This window comes from Stenella coeruleoalba, assembly GCF_951394435.1.
Source record: "Stenella coeruleoalba genome assembly, chromosome: 6".
Classification (NCBI taxonomy): Eukaryota; Metazoa; Chordata; class Mammalia; order Artiodactyla; family Delphinidae; genus Stenella; species Stenella coeruleoalba.
Genome location: NC_137151.1, coordinates 17155134 through 17178930, shown reverse-complemented (window position 1 = coordinate 17178930; position 23797 = coordinate 17155134). Strand labels below are relative to the sequence as shown.

General features: G+C 37.8%; 1 protein-coding gene across 18 annotated transcripts in view; it reads right to left on the bottom strand.

Moving 5' to 3' along the window:
* SLC35F5 (solute carrier family 35 member F5) overlaps positions 1-23797 on the bottom strand; it is a 184139-nt gene that overhangs the window by 21508 nt on the left and 138834 nt on the right. For 10 of the 18 annotated variants that reach the window (XM_079923885.1, XM_079923898.1, XM_079923893.1 and 7 more), the window contains 5 exons: positions 11148-11291; positions 8319-8381; positions 6387-6468; positions 5432-5622; positions 447-528 (listed from right to left, as the gene is read on the bottom strand). In XM_079923885.1, coding sequence (XP_079780011.1) covers positions 447-528; positions 5432-5622; positions 6387-6468; positions 8319-8381; positions 11148-11291 — 562 coding nt within the window. Of the gene's footprint in view, positions 1-446; positions 529-5431; positions 5623-6386; positions 6469-8318; positions 8382-11147; positions 11292-19541; positions 19684-19840; positions 19932-20713; positions 21040-23797 lie in introns of those variants that run through there. The other 8 variants (XR_013828659.1, XM_079923888.1, XM_079923890.1 and 5 more) reach the window with 5 other exon arrangements.

Here is a 23797-nt window from a genome sequence, read left to right as displayed (position 1 = left end):
CATCATAATCAAGCATGTGAACTAAAGTTATTTTTACAGCTTCAAAAATACATTTTTATCTTCCAGATTTGGAAGGTGATTCAATTTTAAAAATAAAACACCTTTCATAGGGCAAATTATAGTTATGAAATAAGCAATTACATTTAGCCAAAGGGTTGAAAAAAAGACCTTTAGAAAGAATACGTGAAAGGAAAGATAGCTACAATACAGAGTCAGCCTATAAAACTTTAATATATTGTTGTATAAAAAATACTGTAAAGTATTGGAAGGAATATAAATAGCACAAGGCTATGGCACAAAATTTAAAGATTAAATAGTAGTTATACCAATATACATTAGAAAGAATGAAATAATTTAAAACAAGATAAAAATATATGTATATGTACACATATATATCAGAAATAGGTCTTGAGTTATAATACAGATTTTGAAGACAAATTTCTTACCAGAAGTTGAGGACAAAATATTAACTATAGCAACTTTTGTGTCTGAAAGTGCTTCTTGATATGACAAATTTGCCAAAAACCACTAAAGAAATAGAAAATAAAGTGAAACCTAATAAATGACTTTTTATATTTGTCATTATAATTTATAGTCCCCTCCTTTTTTTCTCCCTCTAAATACTGCTATCATAAGTTTTAAAATCTGCTTTGTACTGAAAAGTCACAGGCCCAAAAAGAAGACAAACATTTATATCAGACCTAATATCTTTGCTATCCAATTTCCCTTAAGAAATTATCAACAGTTGGTTAAAAATTAGCACTGGTCAGGCTTTTTTAAAAATTAGGGTAAATTTAATATCAAATCAACATTGAAATTTGCTTTATCCAAGCACTGATAGTACTCTATTAAGTTTATCTAAATCAAATTTAGGTTGGGGGGAATTCTCAAACATTAAAATACGTACAGATGAATATAACATGATGAGAAATCGATTGAACAAGGTGATGCCTAAGGGGATGGATGAAACTAGCCAGATCGATAGACAAAAGGTTATACTCACTTTGGAAATCTTTAAATGTCCAAGAAATTGTGAATTTACTGGCTAACTGTGATTGATTCTCAGTTTTGAGACATAATATAAAGAGGTCTCATAACTTTGAATATAATGAAGGAAGTTTTCCAGCTATGAGGATTTTTTTTTTCTTTTTTCCCTTTTGCTTGTCTAGGCTAGGTTATTCTTATATTCCCAACCCTGTGCCTACTTTGATTTACAGAATAAGAAATAGGACCTCTTTTGATGTAGCCTGGTGTGTGTGTGTGCGTGTGTGTGTGTGTGTGTGTGCGCGCGTGCGTGCATCCAAAGTTCATTTATTTTTACTGCTATCAGATAATCTAATACAGTTTACCACAACTCATCCATTTTTCTGTTGATGAACACTTTTTGACTATTTCAAACAATGTTACCAAGAATATTCTAGCATATGCCGCCTGGGGCATATGTGCATGAGTGCCCCTAATGTAGTATATACTAAGAAGCAGATTGCTGGGTCAAAGTAAATTAACTGCTTGTCTAACTGTTTTCTGTTACTTAAACAGACTGACTGGATAATCATATACTACTGGAGAATGACTTGTCTCTATTAAGGGAGGGACATCTCTTGATATCTCTCAGAACTTATAGTTAAGTGAGAAGTACAGTTATTAGCATTTATATTTCAAAGAAGCAGTAGAGACACATGATCTTAGAGCTAGATCTTACTGCTAGGAGGCAGCAGATGGCTGAGTGTCTAGAAGTCTTCATTCAGTATACACTGTACTCAAAGCTAAAGCCAGACTCTGATTCCATCTGTAGTCCTTTGACTTCCTAATTTCACTTGACTATCTAAATAAGAAAATGAGGTTAGCAACTGGTAAGATGGGCAATATAAAATATATATGACAATAGGGGCCACAATCTGCTTGCAGTTGAAGTGCTAAAAAAGAAGCAGAGGGCTTCCCTGGTGGCGCAGTGGTTGAGAGTCCATCTGCCGATGCAGGGGACACGGGTTCGTGCCCCGGTCCGGGAAGATCCCACATGCCGCGGAGCGGCTGGGCCCGTGAGCCATGGCCGCTGGGCCTGTGCATCCGGAGCCTGTGCTCCGCAACGGGAGAGGCCACAACAGTGACGGGCCCGCGTACCGAAAAAAAAAAGCAGCAGAAGATTCTGCCCTTAATTATCTTTTGGAGATTCTCTACAAGAATAAGCCATGCTTGTGGGGTGATAATTAGCTTTCTTGACCCACTTTCCTTACCACTTTAATACTTAAATACTGTGCTCATTTTCCAAACAATCTTACTGGTCTCTGCTAATGTGAGATAAAGAAATAAAAACAGACAACTTAGATTGCAGGAATTCAAAGAGTATAACTACTCATCACTAGCTATGAACTCTTTCCAGAAAGATCTTCCCATTCTCCAGCTCTCCCCAAACTCCATTCTTTGGCTTTCAAACCCAAGGCAGCCTCATCACAAAAGAAGACCATCTCAACTGCCCTCTGGTAAAAATTATGTTTACAATGTTTCCTTTCATTATTCCAGAGTTGAGGACAACCACTTACTAATAATTAAGCTGTCACAAATAATTTATATAGTATTTCATTATTTCATGAGTGATAATTCATTTTAAAATTAGCATAAAAGCCTGTATGACCTAAATTACATCTTACAGAAAAAATTAAAACACCATAAGTCCTAACGAGACAAGAATTAAAGGACTGGCAAATACAGTAATCATTAACTCCTTTTGACCTACAATGTACTATACATTAGTCACTAGCCACATGTGACTACTAAGCAAATGAAATATGGCTACATTGAATTGAAATGTTTAGAAATTGAAATAAAAACTGAAATTGAAATGAAACACAAAAAGAAATTGAAATGCTTAAAAATTGAAATGTTTAGAAGATTTTAGTACAAAGAATGTAAACTATCTCATCAATAATTTTTATAATGATAATATTTTGAAGTGTTTTACATATAGTGGGTTAAATAAAAATATAGTATTAAGGGACTTCCCTGGTGGCGCAGTAGTTAAGAATCTGCCTGCTAATACAGGGGACATGGGTTCTAGCCCTGGTCTGGGAAGATCCCACATGCCCCGGATCAACTAACCCGTGTGCCACAACTACTGAGTCGGCGCTCTAGAGCCCGCGAGACACAACTACTGAGCCTGCATGCCACAACTACTGAAGCCCACGTGCCTAGAGCCCGTGCTCTGCAACAGGAGAAGCCACCACAATGAGAAGCTCCGCACTGCAACGAAGAGTAAGCCCCACTCGCCGCAACTAGAGAAAGCCCGCGCGTAGCAACGAAGACCCAACACAACCAAATAAATTAATCAAAAAAAATATATATATATAGTATTAAAAGTAACTTGTTTCTCTCTCTTTTTTTTAATGTGGCTACTAGAAAATTTAAAAATACCTATGTGACCTGCATTTGCACATTATATTTCTATTGAACAGCATTGCTCTAGAGCTCATCCAAGCTTATCACTCTATTAAGTCAGGTTTCCAAAAAGACCTGGACTATATTACTCTGACTTTCTACAGAAATGCCTTTACTTAAGATTAACACAGCTCCCTGCTCTTATAACTTACTTAAGGTTGATTTTTCAAAAAAGACTATTAAAGGTGGAAGCAACGTAAGTGTACATCAATGGATGAATGGATAAACAAAATGTGGTATATACACACAGTGGAATATTACATAGCCTTAAAAAGGAAAAATATTCTGACACATGCTACAAAGATGAACCTTAAAGACACTGTGCTAAGTGAAATAAGCCAGTCACCAAAGGAAAAATACTGTATAATTCCATTCATATGAGGTGCACAGAGCAGTCAAATTCACAGAGACAGAAAGTAGAACGGTGGCTGTCAAGAGCTAGGGAGGTGGGAAAGAGAAGTTGTCATTTAATGGGTATAGTTTTAGTTTTGCAAGACGAAAAAGTTCTGATAGACAGTGGTGATGGTTGCAAAACAGTGTGAATGTATTTAATGCCAATGAACTGTACACTTAAAAAGAGTCAAAACAGTAAGTTTTATGGTAGGTATATTTTACCACAATTTTTCTAAAAGGCTGTTATCTGTACGTATCTACCTGTAAATTTGCTATACGGAATAGTGCCTTTCTACATAAGAACCTATGAAATATATTCTCTCAGTTTTGAGTTAGGAAAAGTTTATTTTATCAATAGATGACAAACTGTGTAACTCAGGAAGTTTTCCTTTTTTCCTTTTGCCCATTTGTCTAGAGATGAATTGTGTGCTTTCTTTCTTTCTTTCAATGGAAGTTCCTGATATAATCAACCCATTCCACAGCCAGTTTGCACCCTACACAGACATTATCTGTTTAGTCTGGCTCTTATCCACCGTTCCTTTTTAAACTTTTACTTTATAGATCCTTTTATCGTGTTTCCCCTCAAGTCTCCTTTAAAAATTAGGAGATATAATTAATAAATCTTAGTCTTGCCTTATTTAAAACAAGCAAACTGAAATCACAATAGCATAATCCAAATATATGAGCCTTTAAATTAACTTTATTACATATGTAATTATCATATTACAACTCCCAAAGATTCTTTTATTTGTACTCCTGAATATATTAATCAAGGTATCACTAAAACAGAGGTTATTCAGTTAGAGGATGGTGAAAAATTGGCTATGCAGTAAATATGAGAGGCAAAACTGTAAAGTAAAAAAATCTTATAATCAGGCTAATAATATTGACATTAGCATTGTATCACCTAGTCGTTTAAAATGCTCAGTATAAATTTGAACCTTAAAGGCCCATACTAAACCACCTTGGAATAGTCTACTTCCAATGATACATATAGAAAAGAGCACTGAAATTCATTTTTTTAATTGTAAATCAGAGTTTACTAACTCAGACAAGTTATCTAATCCCAGATTAGCCCAAAATAATATTTTATTTGTTATATGAATATTTTATTGAAACATTAAGCATATTTTTGTTTCTATATTAAAATAATTAAGAAGCCATAAACAAAATTGTAAGAAACAATGAAAAAATGTTTACTATGAGTACTTATAAAATATTTGACCACATTTATATGAATTTAAAATAAAACCTCAAAAGGACTTATTTGAAGAAATTAATGCAATCAATGCAAACTCTTATCTGGACATTTACTAGTGCTTGTATATATCATAGTGTGAAATAACTCTATTCGTTATTCTGACCATAAGGCAATGTCAAATTCTAAATATACATGAGTGGTTGTAGTGTATAGTATTTATTGAATTCTTTTACGTATGCCTAGTATTTATTACTTTTAACACTCTAATTTCCCTATGATAGCAGATAACAGAGTTTAAAGTCATGACTAAAGCAACCTAATAGTCTTAAACTTTAATACTATATTGTTGGTATGTCTACTGTCTTAAAAGTCAAATTCCAAACATATAATAAAGAGAAGACTTACCACAAAGCAAAAAAAAAAGCTAATTTTTGCTACTTGAGTTGCAGTTAGTTTCCCCACAGTTTTGAGTAAGGATTCTTGTTCTTTCACGGTAGGATATGACATGCGAGACAACTTAGCTTCCAATGCATGGCTTGATGGAAGCTGTCGAATCTCCATGATATTACTAAACCTTACACGAGACTTTTTGGGAGCTTGAAAGGAAAAGTAAAGTATAAAATCATTAAATGTTTCCCCTCCCATCCAAAAAATGTCACAAGTTTTAATTTACTTACAAATGCATATTATTTAACCCATCTATAATCATATTTGAACAGTCAAAAAAAACAGTTAAATTATTACATGGGACAGCTCTGCTCATTCAAAAGAGTTGGTGGGAAAAATGTTTCCATCTATAAAAAATTTTGAAGGTTTTAAAATGAGACCAATATTCAACAAAGTTTCAAACAACTGCCTGGTTCAGGATTATAGTATGATTATTATTTTAGCATTTACAGTAAAAGTTTATTTGGATTTTTCCTCATAGATATCCAATTTATGAGAATTATTTTCCTGGTCAAGCACACAGAACATTCTTCTGTAGTTCCATTCCTTGAAAGAGAATATCATGGATGAATACTGTGCGTTACATTGAAGCTGGCATTCTTTACCATGTTCAAAGAACCAGCAAAACTCCTGTAATTTGCTATCAAGGTCTTTGATGGCCTGGTTGAAGAGGATACTGTTCATTAATAAATATATCTATATATACATAATAACACCATAGAGATTTCTGGTATTTGGAAGTTATTTCCATTGAATTAATAAAAACGTCCAGTCAACTGGACAACTACAGGCTGAGCCAACACCACTGGAACAGAAGAACAGCCAGGTGATCCAAGGCAACCCACAGAACCACTAAGTTTTGGGATGGCTTAAATGAAGCTAAAACTTCCACCCACTTCTAAGTTTTGCTTACATTTTTCAGTATCAGTGTTTGTGTTCTCAGGTTTTTCACTCGGAAGATCATGAAATTTCACAGGAACATAAAGAGGTTCACTCTGGAATGCAGCAAAAACAGGAACAAATATAAACAAGTATAATAGCTGATATACTGGCTAAATTTAAGTGGATGGTATATAGACACAGATACCACCCAAAACAGGACTGTTCACCACCATGTTTATACAGCATAATTTTCCCAAAATGCATTTTCAAGACTTATATAGGAAACTCAAATGATCCACCCAGGTACAATGACAGAAAGAATCAATTTAAAGCTTAGAAATGTAATCACACAGCACTGGCACATTATGATATTTAATTTTTAAATGTCATAAAAACAGACCTCTCTCAGCTAACAGATTATCTGCCATTCCTTTTCATTCATTCTTTTAACATATACATATTGAGCTCCTACTATGTCAGGTGCTGTTCTAGGTCCTAGGGATATAAGAGCGAATAGAGACAAAGTCTCTGTCCTCAGTGATATAAAATAATCTAGTGGTAGACAACAGAATTAAAGCCAGGTTTGTCTAACCATGCTCTAAAAGTCTACATTTTTAAGTGGTTCTAAATCCCCCAAATGTTTTTGTAAATGTTCTTCAGATGATCTGTATTTAAGGCATAATTCTGTTAATTTAAGAAACAAGGCTGTTTCTTAAATTAACATAAAGTATTTTTTATTTCTTTAATTTATCTTTAACTCCTGATACAGACTCTGCCAATGAAAAATATTCAGTAAATGAAGAGACAATAGGATTTGGAAATAGATGGAGTCTCATTGTTGCATTGAACTTTTCATCATAGCATTTGGCCTAGAATAATTTGACATTTCCATTTTACAGATAATAGAAAAAAATAGTAGAAGAGTAGGCTGCCATCTCAACTCTGTCTTCTACACTGTTAGAGACAACTGATATTAGTCTTGTTTTTGTTTTTTTCTGTTTTTTGTTTGTTTGTTTTTTTGGCCGCACAGCGAGGCTTGCAGGATCTTAGTCCCCCAACCAGGGATCAAACCCGCGCTCTCTGTAGTGAAAGCGCAGAGTCCTAACCACTGAACCACCAGGGAATTAGTCTTGTTGATCCTTAGGATCCCAGAGAAAAGAAATGAAATTTTTTCTAGGCTTCACAAACCATTCACAGCACCCGGTAAGCTACCTTGCAAGCAACTGTAGTTCTAAAAGTCAGAGAAACAAAAAACTGTACTGTCAGTAAGGTCACCAAGCTAGTGCTTCATAAATTGGTTATTAAATTTTAGAGTTGACTTTAAAATTTTTCCCAGATAGAATGCCACATTTGGAATAATATATTTTAAAGAGACGCCTTAGTAATGGTGTAAAAAGAATAGATTTTTACATATTCTCTCTCCAACAAGATAATAAATGCTTAAATACAGCGACTGATAATTCCTTCATATGCTTGCTTATTATCTATCTCCCTCCCTTCCCCGAACACACACTCTCACACACTAGAACATAAGCTGTATTTTGAGAGTCTAGAACAAGTGTTTAACATACATTAAGTGCTCTTAAAAATTTGTGAAATGAATAAGCAAACTGCTTATAGAGTCTCAGTGTCAAGTAAATGTATTTGTTTCTAAGTGGTAATAATATAATAACAAACATGAAGTGACAAAGTTGGTAAGAAACAAAGGACAAAGGACTTCCTTTACTATTTTCAGTCCTTAACTAATTTCCTATTCCCTTCTCTCCCCAGAGGTGGCTGAATTGCTTACTTTTAGGTCTCAGGTATCTCTAAGAAAGTACCAAATTAAACTCTCATGGAGAGCAGCCAACATTGAGATATATTTTTATTTTAATATAGCTGTGGTGCTATCAACGCTATTTCAGTCCTTCCCGCCATGGTCAACTCCACCCGCTCTCTTCATGAGGAGAAAAGAAACACTTACCAAAGAACTATTCATAGTTGTATCTGTTGTACAAGCAGCAAAGTAACCTTCAGCATCTGCAAACTACAAATAATGAGACATGAAATTCAATTAACCTCATGAAATAAAGTAGAACTAATGTGAGTCACAGCTCAAAGGAACAAAACCAAAAATCCAGAGCAGACCTATAAGGGTATAATCATTATTTTTTTTTTAAAGACACCAATTGTACTTGAACATTTGTTACTTTTTTAAAAAATTAATTAATTAATTTATTTATTTTGGGCTGTGTTGGGTCTTCGTTTCTGTGCGAGGGCTTTCTCTAGTTGTGGCAAGCAGGGGCCACTCTTCATCGTGGTGCGCAGGCCCCTCACTATTGCAGCCTCTCTTGTTGCAGAGCACAGGCTCCAGACACACACGCTCAGTAGTTGTGGCTCACGGGCCCAGCCGCTCCGCGGCATGTGGGATCCTCCCAGACCAGGGCTTGAACCCACGTCCCCTGCACTAGCAGGCAGACTCTCAACCACTGTGCCACCAGGGAAGCCCTATAATCATTATTAATAATAACAGCAGCTAATGCCAAGTACTCAACCATGTAAGGTGAGTATTATCATCTTTATTTTATTGATGAAGAAATTGAGGATAAGAAATTTCATCTAAGTAACAGAACTAGGATTAAAGCCCAGTTTAGTCTAACTCTGAACTTAAGCCCTTTTCACAATATTATAATAACATTTCAGATCACCAGGGAGAGGATGGGTGGGTTAGTGAAGAAGACAAATAACATCTTAGCATTATCATGATAACAGTGTTAACCTCAATAATCCCCTAAATGGATTCAGACACTGGACCACTTTGAGCACCACTGTGCTAGTGCTGTAAAAGTATGCTTTTATTCACACCCACAACTACCCTATCATTTATCCCTGCTTAAAGTTTGAAGAGGTTAAATAACTTGCTAAAGATCACACAATCAGCAAGTGACAGAACAAGATTCAAACACCAGAAGCCCATGCCCTTAAAAAACCCTTATAAATCAGTAAGAAAGAGTCAATGTAGAAAAATGGACAAGATATGGACAACTCACAAGAGAATTCTACTGTGCAACAAATATATGAAAAACTAACCAAAAACACACAGATTAAACAAGATACCACTGTCTACCTATCATATTGGCAAAGCATTAGGGTTTTGCTAACAGTTCAATCTCATGCACTGCTAACAGACATGAATCAGGTGCAATTACTGTAGATGATAATTTAGCAAAAGGAATCAAAAGCTATATAATGACATTACTGTTTTATCCAGCAATTATACTTTTAGGAATTTATCCTAAGTAAATAACTACAGATGTGTACAAAGACATTCCTATTGAATTACAACAAAAGAGAAAGTGAAGGGACTTCCCTGGTAGCGTAGTGGTTAAGAATCCGCCTGCCAATGCAGGGGACACGGGTTCAAGCCCTGGTCCGGGAAGATCCCACATGCCGTGGAGCAACGAAGCCCGTGCGCCACAACTACTGAGCGTGTGCTCTAGAGCCCGTAAGTCACAACTACTGAGGCTGTATGCCACAACTACTGAAGCCCACGTACCTAGAGCCTGTGCTCCACAACAAGAGAAGCCACCGCAATGAGAAGCCCGTGCACTGCAATGAAGAGTAGACCCCGCTCGCTGCAACTAGAGAAAGCCTGCGTGCAGCAACAAAGACCCAACGCAGCCAAAAATAAAAATAAATAAATTTATTTAAAAAATAATTGGGGAAAAGAAAAAAATGGTTAAAATGGTAAATTTGATGTTATGTGTATATTTTACCACAATTTTACAAAGAGAGAGAAGGATAGAGAATTAAAAAAAGAAAAAAAAAGGAAAAGGATTAATGTAAAGAAGAGTTTTATGGGCTTCCCTGGTGGTAGCACAGTGGTTAGGAATCCACCTGCCAATGCAGGGGACACAGGTTAGAGCCCTGATCTGGGAAGATCCCACATGCTGCAGAGCAACTAAGTCCATGCGCCACAACTACTAAGCCTGCGTTCTAGAGCCTGCAAGCCACAACTACTGAGCCCGCATACCACAACTACTGAAGCCCGTGTGCCTAGAGCCCATGCTCCTCAACAAGAACAAGAGAAGCCACCGCAATGAGAAGCCCGCGCACTGCAACAAAGAGAAGCCCCCACTCACCGCAACTAGAGAAAGCCCGCGCGCAGCAACGAAGACCCAATGCAGGCAAAAATAAATAAATGTGTAAAAAATTTAAAAAAAAAGAGTTTTATATTCTTTATTATCAAAAATTCAGTTTCTACTACACGGAAGATACATTACTACATAAACTGCCATTTCTTTCAACACTTAAAAACAAGCATTTTATGTGACATTAATGATGGAATATAATTTGATTAGCCAAACATCTGAAATATGCCCTGAAATATGTTATTTTCATTTTAACATATAAACTTTGAATTAGTTTGCTTCTACAATCAACTTTACAACTAATTAGATGATATTTATTTGATCTGCAAATGACCATAGACTCTAGATATTCTTCTTATCCTTTATCTTCCATCAACTTCTCCACATTAATTGATTTGGACTAGTTAAGTAAGTCTTAACAACTCAGAGCGTGTCATGAGGTAAGGGAAAGAAAGTGATTATGTTCCTCTGACTTCTCACAAAACATTCTGATGTCAAGCTGATTAGAAGAGTAAATTTAAAAGTATGGACAAAAGCAAGTTTTTCTTATATCATGCTATCTTCACTCATTTAAAGAACAAGTTAAAATCTGTTTTTCAAGAAACTAATAGTTTGAAAAAATTTACCCCCACTCCAACAAACACTTAAAATTTTAAACTTACAAAAGCAGCATGCTTTCCTCGAAATCCTCTTGTACACTGTTGTCTCCACGGCTTCCAAATTATAAAGCCCAAAAGGTACAGAACAAACATAGATGTTTTTGCAAAGGTGCTGAAGAATGGTTTGTTGTACTGAGTAAAAACATACTGTGGAGGAAAAAGTTATAGAAACTATGAGACAAACCTTATTACTCATTTCCAATAAAATACAGTTATTACATGATTTTTAACTCTAGAAGTTCATTTGGAAGGGAAAGATCAAAAGGGATTATAAAAATAACTTGAATTCATTTCTGAATATTGTATTTGCCTTGCATACAAAGGATAATATTTCCAAAACAAAGCAGCAACAACTTGCAAAACAACTTTTGTTCAATATTCACTGAAAACCTACTATGCAACAGTATCTATACTAGCAGCTAAGGAAAAATAAGACAGGATTTCCTGAGAGGAGATCTATAGATACAGATACAGATTAATAGACATAAATATAGATATGAAGAATACACAGTGTAATGTGCTAATACCATGATAGGGGGATACAGGGTACCATGGGAGTACCAAAGAAAGACAGAGCATTTTGAACGTTACAGAAGTTTCCCAAAAGAAGCTATTCTTGATGGGTACCTGAAGGCCCAAACAGAGGAAATAGCATAAAGGGAGGCAATGAAACAGTATGGGGTATGAAGAAAACTGCATGAAGTTTAATGTTATTAGGAAGTTATACAACAACCTGTAATCATTGTTTTTTTCTGTTTGATTTTTAAAAATTGAACTATAGTTGATTTACAGTGTTGTGTTATGTTCAGGTGTACAGCCAAGTGATTCAGTTTTTTATGTATATATATATATATATATATATATACATATATATATATATATTCTTTTTCAGATTCTTTTCCATTATAAGTTATTACAAAATATTGAATATAGTTCCCTGTGCTATATAGTAGATCCTTGTAATCCTCATTTAAATGGAAAATATCAGAATGAACTCATAATTTTTGTTTCCAAAAAAACCTAGTTATGTGCATTGAAAAGGCCTAGAAAAAAATGATAACCCAGAGAGGGCAGACAGCAGAAGGAAGAAGAACTATAATTCTGCAGCCTGTGGAAGGAAAACTACATTCACAGAAAGACAGACAAAATGGAAAGGCAGAGAACTTTGTACCAGATGAAGGAGCAAGATAAAACCCCACAAAAACAACTAAATGACGTGGAGATAGGCAACCTTCCAGAAAAAGAATTCAGAATAATGACAGTGGAGATGATCCAGGACCTCGGAAAAAGAATGGAGGCAAAGATCGAGAAGATGCAAGAAATGTTTAACAAAGACCTAAGAGAATTAAAGAACAAACAGAGATGAACAATACAATAACTGAAATGAAAACTGCACTAGAAGGAATCGATAGCAGAATAAATGAGGTAGAAGAACGGATAAGTGACCTGGAAGACAGAATGATGGAATTCACTGCTGTGGAACAGAATAAAGAAAAAAGAATAAAAAGAAATGAAGACAGCCTTAAGAGACCTCTGGGACAACATTAAACACAACAACATTCGCATTATAGGGGTCCCAGAAGGAGAAGAGAGAGAGAAAGGACCCGAGAAAATATTTAAAGAGATTATAGTCGAAAACTTCCCTAACATGGGAAAGGAAATAGAAGCCAGAAGGGAGTGGCATGATACACTTAAACTGATGAAAGGGAAGAACCTACAACCAAGATTACTCCACCTGGCAAGGATCTCATTCAGATTTGATGGAGAGATCAAAAGCTTTACAGACAAGCAAAAGCTAAGAGAATTCAGCACCACCAAACCAGCTCTACAACAAGTGCTAAAGGAACTTCTCTAAGTGGGAAACACAAAAGAAGAAAAGGACCTACAAAAACAAACCCAAAACAATTAAGAAAATGGTCATAGGAACATACATATCGATAATTACCTTAAATGTGAATGGATTAAATGCTCCAACCAAAAGACACAGGCTTGCTGAATGGATACAAAAACAAGACCCATATATATGCTGTCTACAAGAGACCCACTTCAGACCTAGGGACACATACATACTGAAAGTGAGGGGATGGAAAAAGATATTCCATGTAAATGGAAATCAAAAGAAAGCTGGAGTAGCAATACTCATATCAGATAAAATAGACTTTAAAATAAAGAATGTTACAAGAGATAAGGAAGGAAGTACATAATGATCAAGGGATCGATCCAAGAAAAAGATATAACAATTACAGATACATATGTACCCACCAAAGGAGCAACACAATACATAAGGGAACTGCTAACAGCTATAAAAGAGGAAATTGGGCTTCCCTAGTGGCGCAGTGGTTGAGAGTCCGCCTGCCAATGCAGGGGACATGGGTTCATGCCCCGGTCCGGGAAGATCCCACGTGCCGCAGAGCGGCTGGGCCCGTGAGCCATGGCCGCTGAGCCTGCACGTCCGGAGCCTGTGCTCCGCAACGGGAGAGGCCACCACAGTGAGAGGCCCGCGTACCGCAAAAATAATAATAATAATAATAATAATCTTCTAACGAACAAAAGCCCAGGACCAGATGGCTTCACAGGTGAATTCTATCAAACATTTAAAGAAGAGCTAACACCCATACTTCTCAAACTCTTCCAAAAAATTGCAGAGGAAGGAACACTCCCAAACTCATTCTACGAGGTCACCATCACCCTGATCCAAAACCAGATACTACCAGAAAACAAAGATACCACAGAAAAAGAAAATTACAGACCAATATCACTGATGAATATAGATGCAAAAATCCTCAACAAAATACTAGCAAACAGAATCCAGACAGCAATCAGTGAAAAAAAAGAAATAAAAGGAATCCAAATTGGAAAAGAAGTAAAGCTGTCACTGTTTGCAGATGACATGATACTGTACATAGAGAATACTAAAGACTCTACCAAAAAACTACTAGAGCTAATCAATAAATTTGGTAAAGTAGCAGGATACAAAATTAATGCACAGAAATCTCTTGCATTCCTATACACTAATGATGAAAAATCTGAAAGTAAAATCAAGAAAACACTCCCATTTACCACTGCAACAAAAAGAATAAAATACCTAGGAATAAACCTACCTAAGGAGACAAAAGACCTGTATGCAGAACGGAATAAGACACTGATGAAAGAAATTAAAGATGATACAAGCAGGTGGAGAGATATACCATGTTCTTGGATTGGAAGAATCAACATTGTGAAAATGACTATACTACCTAACGCAATCTACAGATTCAATGCAATCCCTATCAAACTACCAATGGCATTTTTCACAGACATAGAACAAAAAATTTCACAGTTTGTACAGAAACACAAAAGACCCCGGATAGCCAAAGCAAACCTGAGAAAGAAAAATGGAGCTGGAGGACTCAGACTCCCTGACTTTAGACTATATTACAAAGCTACAGTAATTGAGACAGTATGGTACTGGCACAAAAACGGAAATATAGATCAATGGAACAGGATAGAAAGCCCAGAGATGAACCCATGCACATATGGTCACCTTATTTTTGATAAGGATGCAAGAATATACAATGAAGAAAAGACAGCCTCTTCAATAAGTGGCGCTGGGAAAACTGGACAGCTACATGTAAAAGAATGAAATTAGAACACTCCCTAACACTATACACAAAAATAAACTCAAAATGGATTAAAGACCTAAATGTAAGGCCAGACACTATAAAACTCTTAGAGGAAAACATAGGCAGGACACTCCATGACATAAATCACAGCAAGATCCTTTTTGACACACCTCCTAGAGAAATGGAAATAAAAACAAAAATAAACAAATGAGACCTAATGAAACTTAAAAGCTTTTGCACAGCAAAGGGAACCATAAACAAGATGAAAAGACAGCCCTCAGAATGGGAGGAAATATTTGCAAATGGGAGAAAATATGTGCAAATGAAGCAACTGACTAAGGATTAATCTCCAAAATTTACAAGCAGCTCATGCAGCTCAATATGAAAAAACAAACAACCCAATCCAAAAATTAGCAGAAGACCTAAATAGACATTTCTCCAAAGAAGATATACAGACTGCCAACAAACACATGAAAGAATGCTCAACATCACTAATCATTAGAGAAATGTAAATCAAAACTACAATGAGGTATCACCTCACACCAGTCAGAATGGCCATCATCAAAAAATCTACAAACAATAAATGCTGGAGAGGGTGTGGAGAAAAGGGAACCCTCTTGCATTGTTGGTGGGAATGTAAATTGATACAGACACTATGGAGAACAGTATAGAGGTTCCTTAAAAAACTAAAAATAGAACTACCATACGTCCCAGCAATCCCACTACTGGGCATATACCCAGAGAAAACCATAATTCAATAAGAGTCATGTATCACAATGTTCACTGCAGCTCTATTTACAATAGCCAGGACATGGAAGCAACCTAAGTGTCCATCGACATATGAATGGATAAAGATGTGGCACACATATACGATGGAATATTACTCAGCCATAAAAAGAAACGAAATTGGGTCATTGGTAGAGAGGTGGATGGATCTAGAGAATGTCATACAGAGTGAAGTAAGTCAGAAAGAGAAAAACAAATACCCTATGCTAACACATGTATGTGGAACCTAGAAAAATGGTACAGATGAATCGGTTTGCAGGGCAGAAATAGAGACACAGATGTAGAGAACAAATGTATGGACACCAAGTGGGGAAAGTGGCGGGGTGGTGGTGGTGGTGGTGTGATGAATTGGGAGATTGGGATTGACATGTATACACTGATGTGTATAAAATAGATAACTAATAAGAACGTGCTGTATAAAAAAATAAATAAAATTCAATTAAAAAAAAAAAGATAACCCAGAAGAAATGAACACCTCTAGAATCCAGATGATGATCTGTACCATCTTGCACACAAAAAAAAAACACAGGACCTTGAAGAAAGGGTTAAATCCAAGTATGGGACAGGAATGTATGAGATGAGTCTGGGGCATCTTGTGCCAGAAGGCAAACAGGATGTTAAAGATTAATGGGGTAATATTGAAAGGACACTGGAGAGAATTTAAAAGGGCTCCCACCGGCCTCAGATAGGGCAGTTTAAGCATCAAAAGGGATAATAACTGGGCTTCCCTGGTGGCGCAGTGGTTGAGAGTCCGCCTGCCGAGGCAGGGGACATGGGTTCGTGCCCCGGTCCAGGAAGATCCCACATGCCGCGGAGCGGCTGGGCCCGTGAGCCATGGCCGCTGAGCCTGCGCGTCCGGAGCCTGTGCTCCGCAACGGGAGAGGCCACAACAGTGAGAGGCCTGTGTACCGCAAAAAAAAAAAAAAAAAAGGGATAATAACCACAATTGCTTAAAACACATCAAATATACAAAAGTCCATAAATGTATAATGATATGCAAAAAATCCTCAATGGTTACTTCCGGAAGTTGCTAGGCAACATTAGTTTAAAATGAATAAAGGGGAAAAAAATGAATAAAGGGAAAGAATCAAGATTTATCCAACCTTTCCTACATGACCCGTGTATCAGGATAACCAAAGAGTAGTTGTGGAAAAGTTCTCCTTAAAGAATTCTAGCTAATAAACGCAGAAGGAACGACCCTTAGAAAAATCACCATTTTACAACCCTAGTGAAATACTCTATCTGGGCAATAATTATATGGATATTCAACCATTACCTAAAGATTGATGAGGAACTTACAGTGCTCAAATTGGCATCATCCAAAGTAAGACTTGCAGACATTATGGGCCTCATGTTGTGATGTCCAAGGAAGTACCCAATACCACCAAGGCATTTTTTCCTAAAAACTGAACCTAAATCAAATCAAGACTTTACATCTACCATTTTACAGGAAATAAGAGAGACAAAGGAGCAAGCTAAATGAAATCTCAAGGAAGTAATTAGCCAAATCCAGAACATGTGTGCTGTGGACTGAATGTTTGTATCCCCTTAGGTGAAAATCTTAACCCCCAATGTGATGGTATGAGGAAGCAGGAGCCTGTGGGATGTGATTAGGTCAGGAGGCTAAGTCATGAATGAGATTAGTTCCACATAAAAGAGACTCCCGAGAGCTCTCCTGCCCCTTATGCTTTGTGAGGACACAGTGAGAAGACTGCCATCTAAGAACCAGGAAGCGGTTCACAACAGACATCAAAACTGCTGGCGCCTTGATCTTGGGTTTTTCACTCTCCAGAACTGTAAGAAATGTTGTTTGAACCACCCGGTCTACGGTTGTCTGTTACGGTAGCAGCCCAAATGGACTACGACAGTGTGGTATATTCTACAGGAAGAATGATCCAATTTCTCCAACAAATCAAAAAAAAAAAAGAAAGGGAGGGAATACGGTTAAGGACTAAAAGTGACTTAAAAGTTCCAACAAGTATAATGTGTGATCTTTGACTAGATCCTAACCTAAAAAGACGTCCTTGACAACCAGGGAAATTTGAATATCAAATGATTTTAATGAATTATAATTGATTTTGTGAGATATATTAATGGCATGGTAATTATATTTACAAAATTAGAAGTCCTTTTGAGATGAATATGAAAGAATTTATAGGTGAAATGTCAGGTAGCTAGAATTTGCTTTAAACACTGGAAGAAAAAATGTTTGGGAAGGGGTTGATAAGATTGGCAAAATTTGGGGCTTCCCTGGTGGCATAGTGGTTAAGAATCCGCCTGCCAAGGCAGGGCACAAGAGTTCGAGCCCTGGTCTGGGAAGATCCCACATGCCGCGGAGCAGCTAAGCCTGTGCACCACAACTACTGAGCCTGTGCTCCAGAGCCCACGAGCCACAACTACTGAGCCCACAAGCCACAACTACTGAGCCCGCGAGCCACAACTACTAAATCCTGCGCGCCTAGAGCCCGTGCTCCGCAACAAGAGAAGCCACCGCAGTAAGAAGCCCGCGCACCGCATCGAAGAGTAGCCCCCGCTCGCAGCAACTAGAGAAAAGCCCGCGTGCAGCAACAAAGACCCAACACAGCCAAAAATAAATAAATAGAATAAATAAATCTATTAAAAAAACTGTTGGCAAAATTTGATAACTGTTAAAGGTAAGTGATGGGTACGTGAAGATCCATTACACCATTCTCTCTACTTTGTATATGTCAGAAAATTTCCACAATAAGAAGACTGATTTTCAATTTTGAAATACACAGTCTATCTTAAGTTTGAAGAGCATATGTGGCTGAGGAATTAGACACATTACATATGCTCCTGGATAACCAAATTATAAAATATCCTCTTATCAACAGGTTTTACTTTTTTCAAAAATAGGGACAAGTTTGTTGTTGGGTTTTTTGTTTTTCCTTTTTACTTTGCTTAGATATGGATTGTTAAATTATAATTTAATCAGGTGCTCTTTTGTCCTAAATTTTATTATGTGATAAATAAAAACCAAATTATTTATTTAAAATTAAAATAAAAATTTAAAGATAGGCTTATTTCCCTGTCATCATTAAAGAGGGTTCTTTGTAGTTAAACTACAGAGTGTTAATCTAAAAACTAAAAAGGCTGTAGAAAAGTGAAAAATAAATGGCCTATTGTATTCCAGAGTCTAAGTCCTAAAAGGCTAAACATTTATTCATTCATCAGATACAATGTCAATGTCAACTATTTACTTAGCTACCATGTGAGATGACCAGCAGTATCACACTGCTTCTTTTGAGATTTAAGCTCATTGCATAAATGCTAGTCTTCCTTTTGCCTTAAGATAGCAACATGTAAGTTGAAATGCAGTAACTTCTGAAAATAGGTTTTTACAGAGATCATTAGCCAAACAGAATAAAGTACCTGTACAAGCTGTACAAGTTGAAAGAAAAACTAGCTTGTGAACTCAAAATACCACATTACTACCGACAGGTCATCAATAAAAACAACATAAAATTTAACTAAAGGCAATCACTGTATACATATACTTCATAATAATGTTTGAATCGGCAAACATATAAATGTCCATGCACGCATGTATGTGTACGATAGTGCCCTGTACATGAAAACTCAGATCACTTTCACTCATCTGTCCTAAAGCATTCTCACTTTCTACTAAATGGTGACAAATGGATTCGCATCCTAGATGGCTGTTCCACTAGAAGATAGTATTTCTAAAGAAAGAAATTAATTTAGGGAAAAAAACAACAAAAACACCCATAAATATTAAGAAAATATGCATGTACCTCATTTTCTAAATAACCTCCCTAAAAGATATAAGAAAACTGTATGAAGCAACAAAAAGAGTATCCTTTCAGTTTCAACTTGAATTGATACTAATTCATTATCAAAGAAAAGATAAATAATTCAACAATCTTCAAAATACTGCTTTAAGATGAAAGATAGTAATGACGAGAGATACTATAACAATAATAATATTTCTATAACGCAACATCATTCCTAGACAAGAATTACATACCGAAGTAAGTTCTGAGGATGCGACCCATATCACATCAACAAGTAGGAGAATAACAATCCCAAGAGCCATTCGCCTGCGCTGAGTGAAACCACTGCTCTGGGAATTCATTCGGTTCATGATAAATACACACACCATTTGCAGTCTGTTTCGTGAAAATACAGATCACATTAGAGGAGATATTTTTTAAATAACCATAAAAAAATGAGAAAATTAGTATAACAGAAATATCTTACATTTGTTAAGCTAACGTTCAGGTTGAAAGTCATACAGGTTAAAAAAAAAAAAGGCGTGCAATTTACCTTATTTTAAAGGCCTTTCTGAGGTCTTCAAGAGCAGCGCCTGAAAACTGGTCAGATCTGAGCCTAAACGGAGGTGAAAAACTCAGCGCACCTAAAAACCACCACAAAACAATGCTTATGAAAACATCAACCACTCAACATAAGATTCCTAAGCTCTTTTTCACTCTTCACCTTCCAAATGAAAGAATATCAAAGTGTGTGAAATATAACTGACACTTTCCTCTAGACTTTCATGTTATCCGTTGTGTATTTCTAATTATACTCAGAAAAGAACACGGTACAGGAAAAAAAAAAAAGCAGTATTCAACAAACGGCATATTTAAGAATAGTTAGCTACTGAAAAATAGCTTCTCCGAGTTTCATAAACACAGAACTGCATTCGCCTCCCGTGCCTCTCTCCGGAGGTACCCACTCCCGGGACAGCGTCTAGAGACGCGCCTGTTCCTAAGTGTCTTTTCCGTCCCCGATCTCGAGCGGAGTTGGGTGATGTGAGAGGAAGGGATTTGTTGTGAGTCTCGACGGCACGTTTCCAAGCACCTCACGTGGTAAAGGGAAAGGATCCTCCAGGCTTCCCCACCCACCCCTGTCCACTTATTTTAGCTCTAAACAGTCATTCACGAGATGGGTGGGGAAAACAGCTGTTAAAGGGAATCTTCCTTTTTCGGAGGAAAAAAAAAAAAGTTAAGCCGGTGACGCCTCCCCTGGGAAGGCGAGTAAAGCCCTGAAGCGGCGGCGCCCAGGCAGCTTCCCCAGACACCGTTGCCGTTTCGGTCAAAGCACGTCGGCTGCTACCAAAGGCTGGAGGTGGGGCTGTTGGTGGACCCTCAATCCCGGCTTCGGTGCCGGGTGATTTCGCGGGCCTCCCGTACCTACCTACCTGGCCTTCTTGCCCCGCGATGGTGTCGTGGCGGCACCATGAGCGGACCCGGCCCGGACCCGCCGCCGCCCAGGGCCACGGCCGCGGCCTCGGACTCACAGGGCTGTCGCGGCGCCTGACATTGCGCTGCGCTGGAGGCCCAGCCCCTGAAGCCGCGGTGCCCCTCGGAGCTAGGCTGCCGACGCCACCCGGCTCCACTCGGCCCGGGAGGGCGGGGAGCGGGTGAGAGTGAGGAACCGCGCAGGCAGCGATGGCCGCGGAGGCTTGGAGCTGGATCCAGGCCCCGCCCTGGGCCCGCCCCCGGCCCCGCCCCCGGGCCCGGCCAGCCAGACTGGCCTGCGGCCCTGCCCCACGGCCTGAGGGCGGTGGCGCGCGGGTTACGTCACGGAAGCGCAAAGGCGGCCGCGGGAGGGTCCGCCTCTAGGGTGGTTTGGCGGCGCTGGGCACCGAGCGCGGAGGAGGTGCGGCTGGGGCGGCAGGGAGGAGCGGAGGTGGGAAGAAGGGAAGTGGGGCGCGGTGGAAGGAGAAGAGGGAAGCGGGCGTGGGTGGCTGGGTTGGAGCGAAGGTCAAGGGAGGTGGCCGAGCCTCCAGATGGCCCCGCACTAAAAGAAGAGATAGCAACTCCAGGCAACTCTCGATATTCCTTTCTCGAGAAGAGGCCGGAAAAGCAAAATGGCTTGGGAGAACTTTTGCTTTCTGGAAACTTTTTGTATGTAAAGTAGATCCCAGCTCTGGGAATTAGAAGCTGTGTCCCTAGGGCAAGCTACTTCACCTCCCTGACCCTCAGTTTCCTCATCTGAAAACTGGGCATAATAATAGTACCAGCCTCATCTGTTAGTTTGTACATATGCCAGGATTACATGAGCGTACAAATGTGAAGGGCTTAGATAATTCATGGCAGGTAGAACACAAATGTTAATAATTATTACATTGTACAGACTTTTTCTTAATCATCTTCAGTATCCCATAAGAAAAATGGCTTGCCATTGTGCTGGTTTGCATTTAGAAAACAAAAACAATACTACGAGGTTCTGTATGGAGTTGTCTACCACCAGCACATTTGTAACATCTTTATGAGATGGTGTGAAGAAATGAAATTTTCTTCTATAGTCAAATGTAGTGCATTTCTTACCTTTTTAATCTCTCGTTTTATTGAAATTGAATGTATTGAATTTTTTCAGTTGACTAATAAAACAATACCAATGGACATTTTTTGTGTTAATCTAGTCAATTTCTAATAAACTATCAGCATCAAGCTCCTCTAATAAATTATTCAGAAACGTACCATGCAGAATAGAAAAACCTTAACCATTTACTTAAAATTACTACTTAGGGGAAATTTGTTTGCAGACATTAATCAAATTATTTCAGTACCTGCTTTATTTATCCTTTCTTTAGGGTGTCAGGCTCATAATATGCTTAAGAAGTTTTAAGCTACATTTCTGATACACAGACTGAAAAAAACAGTAGCATTATGAATACCTCCCAGGATCTAAGAGTGAGGAAAATTAGGTTCTAATTCTTAATCTGACCACAATTTATTGTGTAATCTTGAGGACTATTATTTTCTCTACCTCAGTTCTCCATCTATAAATATGCTGATACTCTTACCTGTTTCTTAAATAAATAATGCAAATGTAAGTACTTTGTAAATGTATATAAATTACCATTATTACCACTTATTTCCAGAGCATCTGCTAAAGGACGGTGCCTCTAATCCTAGGTTAATCTTCCCTTAACATTTTTTTCCCAGCACACTCTGAGGGAAATTCCACTGGACTACTCTGAGTCAACAGGCCCTGGTGTGGTTTCTGTGCTGTGGCATCCTGACCTCAGGCATTTCTTTCTTTTGTCCCCATATGTCTTGTCTAAGGCCAAGTCCTCAGAAACTTCAAAGTCTTAGAAAGCTGCTTTCTGATATGTTTAACTCATCTCTGTGTGATTAAGTCTTAAAAGCAGGTATCTTTACATTTCCCTTCCTACCAAATCCCAGCTGTCTACATTTTCAAATATAAATTACACAAGAGCAAGGATTTTTGCCTATATGGTCCTCCACTATCTCCTCAGCACCTAGAATAGTGCCTAACACAGAACTGCAGTCAATATTTGTTGAATGAGCTTGAACATCCTGCTGTCTCTTGACCTTTTGAAGCCAATTTTCTTCCTCATATATTCATTTCTGTTGGTAGTACTATTTTTGTAGTCTCACAGGCTTAAAAAGATTGATCTTTCATTTTTATTAATTTCCTTTTTACTCTTCAAAGTCGATCACTCTTCAAGTCCTTTTGAAATCTCTCAGTAGTAGACCCTTAAGATTCATCAGTTAAGTCTTAAAAAAAAAAATCCCCCGAAATATAGAGAATATAATTTCTTCAGTAAGTACCTATGTTACAATATGAATATGAAAGCAAAGTTGTATGTGAGTGTACAGGGCACTCACTAGTTAAATAACTCCTGTACACCAGTATCAAAGATTACATTTTAAATTCAAGCCTCAGTAAAATTACAAATGGCTATGGCATGAGCCTTTGGAGCCCCCAGTTAATAGTTGAAACCACTTATAATAGTTCTGTGAATTCCAAGTGCGGAAATAAATAACAGTCAAAGGAGAACAAGCAAAAGACATTTATTCAGAGCTTGTGATAGGAAGGCAGGCAGCTCCCATCACTTGTATTTGGCAGAGACTCAAAGACAGGCAGGGAAGTGTAAAAACTTTACAGTAGAAAATGGGAACTGCTTCAGGATGCCTTGATTGTTGGCATGGGGAAACGAGAAAGCCTAACCAGAAGCAAGGCATCCTATGGTTGGTCAGGGGTGCATATCTGCCTTTCTCTGGTTGGTCCTAAGTTGGAAACAGGGCAAAAACTTAGGAAGCTGGCAGTTACTGATCAAGTCCTGGCCAACAGTCTACTCTTGTAGCTTGTATGTTATCATCATATTCTCTTTAGTACCTACCAGAATGCTGGGTACACAAGCTCAATAAATAATTGATTTGATTTGTATCTAACACATGGCCTACTGGATGGAGGTTCACAATTTTTTTTTTTATTGTACACAAGAGACTGCTTTTGAATTTGAAT